This window comes from Vidua macroura, chromosome 2 (genome assembly GCF_024509145.1).
Source record: "Vidua macroura isolate BioBank_ID:100142 chromosome 2, ASM2450914v1, whole genome shotgun sequence".
Taxonomy (NCBI): domain Eukaryota; kingdom Metazoa; phylum Chordata; class Aves; order Passeriformes; family Viduidae; genus Vidua; species Vidua macroura.
The window spans coordinates 15,125,467-15,140,039 of record NC_071572.1 but is presented as its reverse complement, the minus strand read 5'-3'; the positions used below and the strand labels follow the sequence as shown (position 1 = coordinate 15,140,039).

At 37.4% G+C, this 14,573-nt stretch overlaps 1 protein-coding gene across 4 annotated transcripts in view; it reads right to left on the bottom strand.

Moving 5' to 3' along the window:
• Nucleotides 1–14,573, bottom strand: part of MAP7D2 (MAP7 domain containing 2) — an 81,465-nt gene that overhangs the window by 13,072 nt on the left and 53,820 nt on the right. The window contains exons 4-9 of one of the 4 annotated variants that reach the window (XM_053971337.1): nucleotides 13,201–13,315; nucleotides 12,189–12,287; nucleotides 10,192–10,302; nucleotides 8,787–8,909; nucleotides 5,823–5,971; nucleotides 4,615–4,742 (exon numbers count right to left, since the gene is read on the bottom strand). In XM_053971337.1, the coding sequence (XP_053827312.1) occupies nucleotides 4,615–4,742; nucleotides 5,823–5,971; nucleotides 8,787–8,909; nucleotides 10,192–10,302; nucleotides 12,189–12,287; nucleotides 13,201–13,315 (725 nt within the window). The remainder of the gene's footprint in view (nucleotides 1–4,614; nucleotides 4,743–5,822; nucleotides 5,972–8,786; nucleotides 8,910–10,191; nucleotides 10,303–12,188; nucleotides 12,288–13,200; nucleotides 13,316–14,573) is intronic. The other 3 variants (XM_053971338.1, XM_053971339.1, XM_053971340.1) reach the window with 3 other exon arrangements.

Genomic DNA, 14,573 nt, shown 5'->3' with positions numbered 1-14,573 from the left:
ACAGGGGGATACAGAAGCACCTTCCTCTCTCCAAGAAGACATTAACTAATGTCTTAACTGCCCTGAGCTGACATGAAAAGAAGCTGAAAGAAGCTGGTCCCTTCATGCTCTGCTAGAACATCTATCAGGTGTGAGGATCCACTGATTCTTAATTACCATGGCTCCTATTTAATTACGAAAGGCATAGTCCATTCTGCAAAACAATATCTCAGGAAGAGCATATGAAGGGTTCTGAGCTTACTTTTGCTAAGCAGAAAAAATAAAGCAGATGTAGCACATAAATCAGAGGTCACACCCAGCTCTGGCCATAAAGAGCAGGGCAGAGAACAGCATGCTCTCCTGAAAAGCCAGCTATGTGGCAGGTCACTGGTTATGGCTGTTCATGAGGCTGACTGTAAATCAGAAATCTTCAGCAATGTCAGAGCTGCATTATTTTTCCCCTTTCTCTCCTTTAATTCAACAAAAACTGCTGAAACCACACCAAGGACCTGCATGTTCTCAAGCCTGCTTTCTGACATTGCTCTGATCACAAGCTATTCCTGGGTTCTGACATTTTCACTCTATCTGTGACACTTTCTCAAAAGCAGTTTTCTTTCAGTCTTAGTTTTGATCTTTTGTAGCCAAAGAGAGATTCATTTCTCTTTTACATTTCTTAAAAGAGAAGAAACTCAGCATAGGTCTGTAGAATAGTTTTTTGAATAGCTGCATTATTACAGAGGTTTCAAAATGGTGAACTGGCCCATTATCTAGCTAACTGCTGAAAAATCCCTCAAAATACTCTTGATCCAATATTCTATCCATTGTTTTATCTTCCCAAGTCAACACAAATAGTAGCAAATGTGGCACATACAAAATAAAATCTCAAATGGGTCACTATAGGACATAGAAGCTACTTCTGTGGGGAATTCACCACATGCAGACATCTTTCCAATAACTTGTTTTTAAACATTTTATGAGTTTGGGGGGCACTTTTTTGTACTATTCTATGTTCACACTCCATCAGTATTCTGCAATTTGCCTGAGCATGCACATTTCTGACATCTAAAGTGTTCTCCCCAGGCTACGGGGGGCTGTCACCCAACAGAACCACCAGATAAGGGGTTCAGTTAGTGAAACCATGAGCAAAGGACAACGACCAGCCTGGATCTGGAAAGGAAACATGAACCACCACCCATCAGCAGCAGCACCACTCATCAGTCACCTGTCCCTTTCCCCTTTCTCCTCCTCTCATGAGGTTATGCTTTGGCAAGAGAATGTGACGCAGAGGCTTGTCAGAGCTTTTGATTTTATTCACTGGCTTACACTATGGCTCATCTGAAGACATTTAAAACTAAATCCTACTTTCTTGATTCAGTCAGGTGCCATTGATTTATTTAGGGACTATTTACCCAAAGACATGTGAAGGACACAGGCTTTACTGCCTTCCTAATCTATAAGAAAGCACACTTACCTATTCTCTGAGGGATACTGCAAGAATAAACCAATTAATGTATAGATCTTCAAAGATGAAGCATAAAACAAAAAATTACCCAAACCCCTCATCCTGTTATTATTGATCTTGTGAAAGATCTGAAGAAAATGAGCACTTTACGCCATCAGTATCCAATAGCAATTGAAAAAAATTGAATACAATTTCTCAATTGTTCAAACTCTCTAATCCATTAACTTTCATCTTATTCAGCTGATCCACATTAAGATTCAAAATAATAGTTTTGGATTTCTTTCTGTGACATTTATTGACATATTTATTTTTCCAAATAACATCAAGTTTTGAATTCCTTCCCCGCTTTTAATTGTTGTTCAGCATCTTTGGATTTTTTTCCCCCTTTTCTCCTTTTTACATCTGTATCTGTTCACTTGTCTCAGATGTTATGTTTTTGGGCAGACCTTTTTTGCTTTCTCAGTAAAATTTGCCCATCCAAAACATTAGTAATTTATTTATATAATTACTGCAACTCTCTTCTGTCTTTAATCACTGGGTCTCTTTAGGCTGAAGAGAACATTGTCTTGTTTGATCCTGTTTTGGTTACTTTACCAAGAGCTTTTTATTTAATAAATAATAAAATAACATATTAAGAAGACAAGTTACTGCCACTCAAAAACCAAGATGACAACTGTGAAGAACTGGTTACTAGAACAATACCAAGAAAACCTGAATGCCAAGTCGCATATTCTTAAGAAAAGAAATGCACACAGCTAATTGTCATGCAAATCACTGACTATACTTGATTCTTTCCTCAACAGTTTTAGAGGTTAAGGTTCTATGCAGGGTCACTAACTACTAATACTGTACAATATGTATTCTTATTTCTTCCAGGGTATTTTTTTAGTCATATAGCGTGCTAGAAAGAGAAAGATTAAACATGTAAAGGATTGTTAGGTTTGCAAGGAGAATGAGTATTTGTATACATATTTAGTCAGACTAAAATTATACCTGAATGTCAGACAATGATCTTACTGGTCAGTGGATTTAAATACAGGCAGTAAGGCTTTTGGAACCTTCCTTTAGATTGTATAATCTTATCTCCTCAATAAAAATTAACAGAGGAATGTGAATTGTATGAAAAAATGCATACATTATCACTATTTTCATCTCTATATAATAATACAATATGGTCATTAGGGTACTTCTTTATTTTAGAATTATGAGGGGAAGTTTTGAAAGTGTTGAAGCAGAACTCTCTGCAATCAGTAATAAACATGGATTTAAACTCTATTTACTGTATCTCTCATAAGGTCAAGAAGGGTGTTCTAATTGGGCCATGTTAAGATTAAATGCTTGGTAATATATTTCTAGCCACGACCAGAATCAGATTCCCGTGAGAAAGAGAAGGGGGTGGGGGGGAGGGAAAAAGGAATCACTACTGTGGCTTGCAATCACAGGGAAACCCACCAGTAGGCTTCTTAATTCCTCCATGCAGCATCTGTTTCTTCTTCTACAAACAGTATTCCTTATAGGCATGAAAACATCTTACTGTACAAAGGTCAACATAATTTGCACCTCTGCGAAAAAAATTCTCCATAATTTCCTAATCTTTCATGGAAATTAGTGCTTCAAATTAAGACTGGGCATACCTTTTTCATGAAGTACTAAAGAGCTGTCTCCCAAGAATTTTTTCTTTTAACCACTGGACATTTCTCTGATGATCTGCACTAACCTTTGCCTGCCCAGCAAGCAGCACTTGACTCTAAGCTAATTCATTTCCCACCAATCATTTTGCTTAACTAAATGTGTCTCTTGGTGGGTCTCCTGGTTTGTCTCTTATACTGGCTGAACAAACTGAAAAATGCATTCTGAGCTAGGAGTATCAGTACTTGCAGAATAATATGCAGTCTTAGAGTTCAAACTTTTTTTTAACTTTACATTGCAGAGTGTCACTAGACAGATCTGCTCAAAACTGTAATAAGAAAGCTGACTGTCATTACCATTGCATTTCATTCAATTTTTCATAAAATGGATGTAGTTCACATCACAGAATCTCATGACATTACATATATAATATTGGAAGTTTGAGAATTTGTAGCCTTATAAGAAAAACCAAGAAATGCAATGTCCCAGTTACATGCAAAGGAGATGTCTAAACCAGAAGGAATGCTGACAGTCAGATGGTTTCCTTATGTTGTCTAACATCAGATTCACACACAAAATCATCCCCCACTAAAGGGCTATGTCCTAAGAGCTCAAACAGAAAAGGAACACCAGCTGGTTTTTCAGGCAGAAGAAATTTGTCAGAAAGGGAATCATCAAGCCTGGTTCAAAATATGGCCAGCTTCAGATTAAAAAAGATAAATAAGACAATTTTCAAGACAGAAGTAGCACCCACAAAGAAGGTCTAAAAGAAAAAATCCAAAGCAATCAACCAGCCAAATAAATTAGGCAAGTACTGTAGACCAGGACTACTTTAGCATACTCCTACATTAGAGCCAGACTTAATATCCTGTTCTAAGAAATCTGGAGACCCATTTGCTTAGACTTGAGTTTCAAGCTGTGGTACATATAATAATACAGTTTTCAGCAAAAGACAATCAAGAAAAGCAAGTCAGTTGTCAGTAAGCCCAGATATGCTATAGATCCACAGCTCTGCCTTAAAAAAAAAAAAAAAAGTAAAAGCAAAAGTAAAACCACAGAGGTCTGTAAATGAGCAAAGATTAAAACCAATGGTTTAGATGACACATAGTTAAGTGTATTTATGGTACCAGATGGTCATGCCAACAATAGGAAATGCATATATTAAATGCTGGAATTTCTAGTTGATATTCATGATGAATGCATTTCTTCACATTAGGCAGTTTCTTCAAAATCACACACAAAAAAAGTGTATTTAAAAATAAATGTGAAGTAAAATTTCATATGAATAATGAAACGCACTGTAATCTCAAAACTGAGGAAAGGTAGAGAGAACTGCCTCTAGTGGGTACTAACACAATATTACAGATATCAGATTTGTCATCTACACCTCTCCTCTCACCCATCCGTATATGTGTGTATGTATTAGTAAAATTAACTGGATTTTATACAACACTTCAAAGGAAGTTCCTCAGGAATCTATGCCTTATTTATTTACAGTAATGAGAAAGTCACAGGATATTTGTCCACTAATAAGAAAGCCATACTTAGGTGTTGCAGGTGATGCAGATCTTCTGGACATGGCAGCAGGAGAATCAGACCTTCTCAGAGGAGATCCCATACCAGATGATGAACCAGGTGTTGCAGGCCGCTTCTCCTTCTTTATCTTCTCAGTCTAGAAGCACAGTTCATTTTAATTTCCATAATTAGGATCAATAAATCAAAAATGCGTTCAATTGTTTTATTAGCAAGATGGCATATAAAGAGATTTGTGTGGCACACTTGTAAAAACTTTTTAAACAGGCAGCTCACAAGTGAGGTGCTGTTAATAGTTTTTTATTTTACATAGACATAGCACACACCCACCCCTGTCTTGCATGGGCAGAGCATGCAAATTTCAGATCAGTAATACACATCAGAGCCTCTGCAAGAGTTCTCGGGCAGGGTGGTGGCACTGGGTGGAATCTTCAAAATCATCCATATGCCCCTGCTTAGACATGATCAGCAGTGCAAACAGGCATCTCACAGAAATGTCGCTGCATGTAACACTGAATCACACCTAAGAATGACACTACACAAATCTTTACTCCCAGCTTTGGTTTTCTCACTTCCAGCTAATTTAGATGGCATGAATCCCCCTATCATTAAGTATTACAAGATACAGGACCTTATGTGAATATTATGGCTCTAACACAGAATTTTTTTAAAGCAAGCCTTAAGCTGTGTAGACTCAGTGAAGGTGTGTGACTTGCCTTTTCTTTTCTGGAAACTATGGTGGATCGATGATGCATCTTTTAAGCAAACAGCATTAAAAATGTCCACAGAAAGAGTTAAAGCAATTGGTGTAAAACCGAGGCATTATCAATACACTTGGGGAATTTCTGAAATATATGAAGCTTGCTCATTAACTAGCAAGCCTGGATAGTCATACTCAGGAGGGAATTCTATTTGTCATCTCCATTCCCAGAAGTTATAAGCAAGTCCAAAAACATACACTTCAGTGCCTCAGTTCTCTGAAAATAGGGGTGTTGGTGTTCCAATACCAGCACTCAGCACTGATTCCCAGGAGGAAGAAGATATTAAAATGCTCCTTAACAGGAGCACAAAGACAACAGGTATTGGCAGGGCTTACTTTTCTACTGCTTTTTCTTATAGCAGGGGAAACACTTAATTTGTATTCATGTAAAGGGAAAGACAACGAGCAGAAGCTGCATCAGTTTACCCAGCAGTGAAATCAAAACCATTACAAACTCACCTGAGTAACTTCAGCTGCAGGTGCCCCTTTCACAGCATTGGCAGTGGAGGGTGAAGTTGCCTTCTTCCTGTCAGTGCTTCGGGTGGGGGAAGGCTTGTAGGGAGATTTAAGAGGACTAGCTGGTGCTACACGAGGACAGATATGGAATACTAAAGAGTTACAGTACAATAGCAAGAGCAAAAAAGAGCATGGATAGAGGAAGTAAAGGAGGGGAGAAAACAGCATACTTTTATGTTATAACATCCAAAGGTAGTTTTAAAGTGTTTTTTAGTGTTTTAAAATATCACATATAATGCATTCAACATGATCCCATGTTTATTAAAAATATCTCAACTGAAACATTTTATAGGAAAAAAAGTATCACTAAAATATAACACTCTTTTCCTCATATACCTTTTGAATCACCAATTGACTAATACTGTGACTCTTTTTTTCTTCTAAGAAGTCCAGCTACCTTTGCATATGAGAAAAAGGGTAAGCAGATAATGCTAATTGGGTGACTTTTGAACACATACTGCAAAACAGGAAAGGTGACAAACACTTAGGGAGTTTTGTCTTTTTTAAACCCTAAACGTGCAAAGGCTCCTAAATATGTTAATTACTTTCCAAATAATATTTAATCCAAAAAATTGACAAAAAAGCCCCCAAACCTAAACTAAATGCTGCTGTAGGTATTTCAGTTATTTTTATTTGAGGGAGACATCAATTTGAGTGTGACACATGCATTACAGCTTATAGGGCAACTTTTTTTTATTTGCAATATGAACAGGATTTTTTTAAATGGGATATTTTACTCCTGATTTTGTTCATATTGCCTTCTAAGATGAAACTTTCACATACATAGAGAACAATCAACAGAGTATATGTTTTATCAATAAGACAGACACTAATTGCAATCAAGTGACAGAATGTTTCCAATTTTAGTCAACTAAAGTCAGGAGGGACATTGACTTTGAAAAAGCAGCAATTATGCACTCATGTAAAGAAAGTCACATTCCCAAATTTTTTACTGGAGACAGCCCTAATAAAATTTTTATTAAGCCTTTTTGAATGCTTTGAAGTTTAACTGGACCTTTGTATTCTTTGACCCACTTTTCAGCCAATTGGCATAAGGCCACTGTATATTAAGAAAAACATTCAGAAACTTAAAAGGTGCCTAAAAGAAATATTTTTACTTCAACTGCTAAAAGAATTAATTATGCATCCAGTAACAATTGTTTGCCTGAATACCTTGACTTCGAGTGACATTAATAATGTGTTGCTGTAGAGTCTAAAATTGAGGCTCCTCATTTCTAAGCTTACAGGAAATGCAGTAGCAGAGCAATTTTGACCCCAGCATAATGACAGGAGACACAGCATGAGCTCCTGGAAAGGAAGATCCTCTTCCTTTTTCAGAAGCTATTTCTATGGTGAGAAGTACATGACAAATGGGAAATGTCCCTCAACTATTTTGCTGGCAATTACTGACAAAATGTCAATGGCCTCTGAGATTGTTGTTTGCAACCTGTGCTACAGCCTAATTGCCTTGTGGGGAAATGACAAAGAGGATGCTTGTTCAAAAAGCTGTTCCCAAAAATCAGCTGCCCTGTTTCAGCTCAATGAAAAAGCAGTTTTCAGAACAAATTATACCCTTGTCAGACATGCCAGTGTATTACTTCAAAGATTCTGTGATGAAGAGAGATAAACCTGGGAGTTTACAAACAAAATTAGTGAGGAAGGACAAAAGTTATCCTTATTGATTACTTTGATATCAAATACAAAACAGAAAAAAATCAACCATAGGTGGCCTCAGCAATTCAGCTCAAAATCTTAAGCAGAATGTACTAATCTAATTTTGACTTGGGTTTTGCTCACTCTTGACAGTAGCTGGTCTCTGAGCAGTAACCAAACTGGGCACTTTCTCAAATACTGTATGAAAACATTTCTGCTTCCAGTAGAGGCTGTTTTTAATGTAGAAACACGGGAAGCAATTTTAGAGGCATTCAGTAACAATGTCCCTATGCACTGAACAGAGAAGGAATGCACAAGGGAAAGTAGGTTTACTTAGCAATTCATTTTTAAATAGCTTTTCATGAAAAGCACAAATGCAGAACTATTTTAACCAAGATGTGTGAAAACACTCATCATAAAGATGATCAGTCTTTTATCATCTAAATAGTTTAATCCTGGAAAAGTGTATCCTTTTGCAGACAGGCATTTGAGTGCATGCTTTGGGGTGCTTTTTTTGTGTGTTTGTTCTATTAAAAGTAAAAAGGGCTGTTAAACTTTTGTCTTGTTTCAGCCAATGCTATGACCAGGTATGGCTTTATAAGCAGAAACTATTCAAAGTCAGGCACTTGCCCAAGTATTAGCAGGACTGGAAACATTATTTTGATAGATGTTTGCAAAACAACAGTTTTATTAGTCCACCCTTTACACATAGGAATGGTAACTATCATACCTTAAAGATGAATAATTTCTGGAACTGACACCTTCCTATCAATAGTCTGTTTTTCCATATGTGTATCTACACCTATACATATATACAGGTGTCACACACAGTCACACAGTTAAAGACAAGAAGATACTTAATAGATAGCAATTGGAACCCTAGTAAAAATAATTAAGTCTCAATGGTGCACTGGGATTTTTGTTCTACATACTATTTGGGTATGACAGGGCTGACGTTAATAAATCAATCAAAGCCTCCGAGAGTTGTCACATCCTTGTCTAAAAACCTGTTTCTTAAATGAATGTATTAATTTTTTTTTCTAAAATAGGTATTCAGAATAGCACAGAAAAGATAGTGTGCTTTTCAAAGATTTTAAATACACTGCTATCTGAAACAACTTAGTTCATCATTGATTTTGTACTATCCTGTAAATTGCCATTTGTTTCATAGTACTCCATTTCTTCCAGCAGCTACATAAATGCAGCTAAAAAACATACCTCAGTGGTTTCAAAGGGAGGAAGTCACATTTTTACCTGGAGTATTGTACTGCTCAGAAAGCACTAATGTACTTCTGCTTCTGGCTAAAGATGACTGTGTGGGAGTCAGCAGTCGAGAAACAATAAAGTTTTCCATTGGACTAAGATGCATGCGGTGAGCTGAAGGATGGGAGCAAATAAAATAAAATTTAAAATGCAAAGAAATAAAACAATGTTACATTAAAATAACTGAAACAAAATGATGAAATGATTAAATGAAATGACAAAAAATTCTTGAACTTTCTGAGATTTGAAATACTTGAAGATCATTTTCATTCCGTTTGAAAAAAACCTTCTAATTTCTCCATTGTTTTTTAAGTTTCCCACTTATACATTACACACAGTAAAGTTAAGATCATGTTGTGTTTTGTTTTTACTCAGAGGCATGTTCCATTCTGCAAAATGAACGCTTTCATGACTCAGCACAAAAAAAAGTTTGTCTTCTTCCCCAGCAGGAAAGGTAAAACACTTGGTACATCAGAGCAGCTGCTCACTAATGTGCCACCCGTGCTGGGACTGCATTTGAAATCTGCCATCTCACCATGTTACGTAAGTCTTATTTATACAATATGCCTGCAATACTTCCTACTCCATAAATATAAGTGTCAACTATATAAGACATATTTATAGATGTTCCTATTACATGTATATATAACCATCTGTCATGATAACCTCAAAGCTTCTGATGAGCTTAAGCAATTCAAAAATTAAAATAAATTTGCCTTCTCTTTTTCATTCCAGAAACAAGCCTTCATAATTTATTTCAGTAAATATATTTTTTCCCATTAGATTTAAAAAAATGGGGCAGAAAGAAATAAGCAAACACAAAATAAACCTAAAAAAATCCAAAGAGTTCACAATGAGATAAACCCTTCAGTCCTCTTTGTAGTGTTTAGCAACCACTAATCCTACAAGATGATCATCTTTTGTGGAGTCACTTGAGGATCAGAGTTTTGTAAGAAATTAATGGGCTCTACAACTCTGGTCACCAGATTGAAGTCTCCCAGGTGGCTCATCAGACATATGTGGAACATCCCGTATCTACTGCCAGGCCACACCTTTGCTTTGCTTCTTTTTCGTTATTTTTATAGAAGGTCACAAGCAGTGCAGTTATAGGAAATTGCCGCAGTCACAGCCTCTACTTATAACCCAGTTTGCTGGAGTATCAAAATTTGGAAAAGCATCAGTAAAAAGCCCATGGCATTTGTTGCTGGACTATGATCTCCAGCACGGCAGTGCAGCCTTGGGACAGGCTGCAGAACCATGTTATTAATACAGAATCTCTCAAATGTTTGAGTTCCTTTGAATAACAGACATAAGCAAACCCCAAAGCTCTATGGACCAGAAGTGCTTTAAGCAGAAGGAGAGTTTATGCTGGCAGGAGACCAGCATGCTCACTTGCCTCTGTCAGGGGAATGCGTTATGGCCACTGTGGAGGACGAGAGGCGTTTACTGATCGGCGACTCCATTTGCTTTGGCAGATTCATTGTAGAAGCTGAAAGTTTGTCACATGCTGCAGAGAAATGCATTGGAGATATTTGTATTCACACCACAGTGTTGATAAACTCCAAAAATTAACCTTGCATCTATATTCATGGCAATTGCACTGATCACAGCACTGAATTGGCATGAGATGAGCTCTTACTGACCACTGAGAACCAGCACCCTATGACACATGCTTTGGCATGCAACTTTTCTGCTTGTGAATTTAACATTCCGGTTTCACAACAGCCTATTTTTTATACTGACACTGATAAATAATTATATATCAGCACAAGCATAAAGTTGCCCAAAGAAAACAAACCACACACGGCAACTCTGAACTCATCTTCATTCCCCCTCCCCCTACTTTCAGTCTGGAAGAGCTGAAGTTCACATCAGACATTACTCCAATAAGAAAATGAAATAACCAACATTTGTGCATCTATATAAGACCTCACTGTTTTAATGACTGAGCTGGCATTAGCCATTTGGCTTTATCATTTTGTGCTTGAGAAGAACTAAAAAAAAAAAAAGAAAAAAAAAAAAGACAGTTTTTTGGTACATTTTTCTTCTGAAACACTATTCGATAAAATCTGCTTGAGCATAATACCCATTTCCTACCTTGGGATTTATTAAACTGAATGAAAGAGGAATCTTACTCAAGTATTAGTACAGAGTACTAGTACCTGATGATCACTGTATGATACTCAGAAGCTAAAAGCACAGACACTTTGTCCCCTACATTTGAATTTTATTTCTTTCAAAACCAAAAATATTTTCAGCTAGAGACATGTATGCGACCCTAATTCTGCACCTCCTAAGTCACTGCATTCCCTATTATGTCCATCAAATCATTGCCTTAGTGGGGTTTCCAAGATTTGCCTCCATCTACTACAGTAAACAATGCAATTCACTACATTTCCTTTTTTTAAAAAGCAGATATAATGCTGGTATGCTGCAAAACATCAGTTGCACAGGCAAATACCTTTGCACATGAACAACAATCAGAAAAAATTTTGAATCTGTTTGCACAGAAATAATAGTTCTGTGAGATCATAAGCAGAACAATATTTACTGTGAATTCTGCAGGAGTAATAGCCAAGCTTAACTCCTCCTTTAGAGGAGAGAAGGAACCTACTTCTCAAAAGCACAGGTCATGTTTTCTTTTCAAAATGCCAAGTACATTTGCAATCAAATCACATTTTCAATTCAAAATCCTATATGCAATCCATTTGTAATTTTGGACAACTCATCTACTTCAGAGCCCTTTTATGGGGATAATAATTTTAAAAAACCAAACACAAATAAAACCCCACAAAAAAACCAAAACCAAACCAAACCTGAATAATTTAGAACATGATTGCTTAAACAAAGTCAACCACTTGAGTTTGTTACAAATACCAGCTTGGTCAAAATTCATTCTAGGAAGCTGAAAACATAACATGGCTGTTTGCATCAAATTTGCTTGTTTTCAAAATGTTGCAGGAGAAGGCCCTTGAGATGGAAAAAGAGGGCTGTTTTTATGGTCTTCATAACACATTTTCTTACTGTGCAACTGAAATTTTTCTCAACAGCACCTGTGCACATCCATTAGAACTATCAAATATGTGTAATTACACACACAGAGCACCCACAGAATTAACAAAGATGAGAATCTGAGCAGGAGAAGTCTACAGTTACTGAGAAAACCATGAAATGCCTCTACTGTGCTGGAATGTGAGGCATGCACTGCTCCACCATGGCAAAATTAAAAGGAAATTAAAAGACACTGGTCTACATCACTAAGGGTAATGCTGCAGAGTACCAGACTGAAATGATAAGAAAACAGTGGTTAAGAAGAACAAGATCAGTGGATGGATTACAGTGATTAGAACAGTTATAAACGAGACACGATGGTACTGTGATTCTCTGAAATACCATTGAAGGAATCAGCAGGAGCAGTGGAGGTCACAGGGTCTGGAGGAAGGGTGTTGGCAGCTAAACCTAGAACAGGGGGTGGGGTATTTTCTGATTCACCTACACAGCAGAGAAATCAGAGCAAAAAGAGGTGAAAGAAACGACTGAATAAGTTGGGGGAGCTGGAATTAAGCACAAACTGCATCACAAAGAAAAGTGGTTTCTTTCTCAAAGTATAAGAGACTTCTTTCATTGTTATATATATATAATTTCCTGGCTTTTTTAATGACGTATCATGAAAACTATTATATGAAACAGTTTGTCTTTTTAAAGTTAAGTATACTTACACACTGTTTAAAAGAGAGTAATTGTTATATTTCATCAACACCCAAACATGGATGTTTTTCCCTATAACATCAGTTTATTCAAACCTGACAAATTCAAATAAATTATATTATTTAAAAGAAAAAACATGCACCTTTCTGAAAAATAAAATCAGCACATGACTCATTATGTAATAAAAAGAATTTCCTCTGAAGCCAAAACAAAAATAGCAGTAACAGAATATACGTGGGGAAAAAACCCAAACTATTTTAAACTGCACATGCTGCATAGTCATCTAGAAATTCCCATCAGGTTTTTCGAAGTACCAAACAAAAACAGAACATCTTTTTCAAGCCTTAGACAGCACTCAGTCCTTTGGTGAATATTAAATTTGCTAACTGTGTGCAATGTGGAAGAAGCTATTAAGGGAGACAGTGCATCAATTTTAATTTTAGCATTTAGCATCCCCCAAACTGATTCTGGTTACTCTATTAAAATGATCTGCATTCCTAAAGTTCAGAGGAACCTGTCTCCACAAAAGGTATTAGGGAGAGGAAGCCCAGCAAGCAATTACAAAGCAGTTATTCACGCCCCAAGGCAGTAGCCCCTGGGTACCACCCTGACTATAAACCCATCATACTTACTATCTCCACAATCTCATGCATTTTGCACTTCCAGATCTGCAATGCAGGCAGCCTGTTTCACTTACCATCTCTGCCTCCTGAGCCTGCAGCCAGTGCTCCTCCCCACGACCATCGCTTCTGCTTCTGTTCCAGCTGCTGGCTGCGTTCAAGGGACCGGCGCATCATGGCTTCTAAACGTTCCTGGTAATTTTGGTACAAACCCAGACACAAATCCCAATCAGTTCTTTGGGGGCTTCCTTCCCCTGCCTTCTGAAACCAGGCTAAAAATACACAGTCCCCCTGTTGCTCCACACAAGATGCTTACAGGAGCTTGCAAACAATAAAAGAAAAAGAACTGAATAAAGAGGGTATCAGCATGCTACCTACCTCCAGATACAAGTATCCTTTGTCTGCAAGGCACTGAGGTCACTACAGAGGCCTAAGTAAATAACACAGGTTGCATCACTGCCTAGCATCTGCTCCTGCTGGTGAGGCTGCTGCTGTGCTCTGGACTTAATTTGTATAAGAATAATGCTCGACAAGCATTAACTCCTTCTTGTCTATGCAGACATCAGAATTTTTCCCATCCCTTTCTGAGCACAGTTAAATTGCTGCAATGCCAGTGGCTCCACCTAGTCACTCAGATAAATGATCTCTTCAAACCCAAAGTAGGTTACTTTGCAGGATGCCCTACTTATTTATTTATTTTTACCAAAACTCCCTCCTTTCTTCTTTTATGTTCCTTAAGTCTAGGCATTTAAGACCTTCAGATTTTTTTTCTTCTCTGTGTATTTATTTTAGTGCATGCCTACCTCATACTGCTCCAAGATTTACTTTTTTTCTCCCTGCCACCCCCATGTTCTTCTCTATGAGTTAGGATCTTCACAGGGGGAAAAATAAAATTAATTTTTTCTCTCCCCAAATCTTGCTCTACCTTTAACTTACAGCTATGTTTGGTCACTTTATTCCCTTTCCATCACCTCTTGACTCTTAAAGACCTTCACTGAGTTTCATTCCCACCTCCTCCCTCTGCTAGTTTCTCAGTGATTTATTGTTGTGGCAATGATCCCTGCACTTTTTCTTTTCCTCCTTTCAAGCAGATAAAATGTGGCTCTTCCCCGCCCACAATTCCATCATCTAACAGCCTCTTCCTTGCCTCCTCCCAATACCTCATTCGCATCTGGCAACCTCCTCACCCTGACATTTCAGCAGCCCAACCCCTACTGTGAAAGATAAGGCTACTCTTGCTGCCTCCAGCTCCTGCCCCAGGGAGTTTTAGCTCTTTGATCCTATTAGTATTTTTGGTGTTATTCCTTATTAACTTTGCTATGTCCTTTTGGCCTAGTATAAAACTCCTACTCTTACCCACTTCAAACTGGATCCTGCAGGCTTCTGTGATTACATCATACCCATTTTGATTTTTATCAATCCCCTGCTCTATCTCCAATATCTTTTGGCA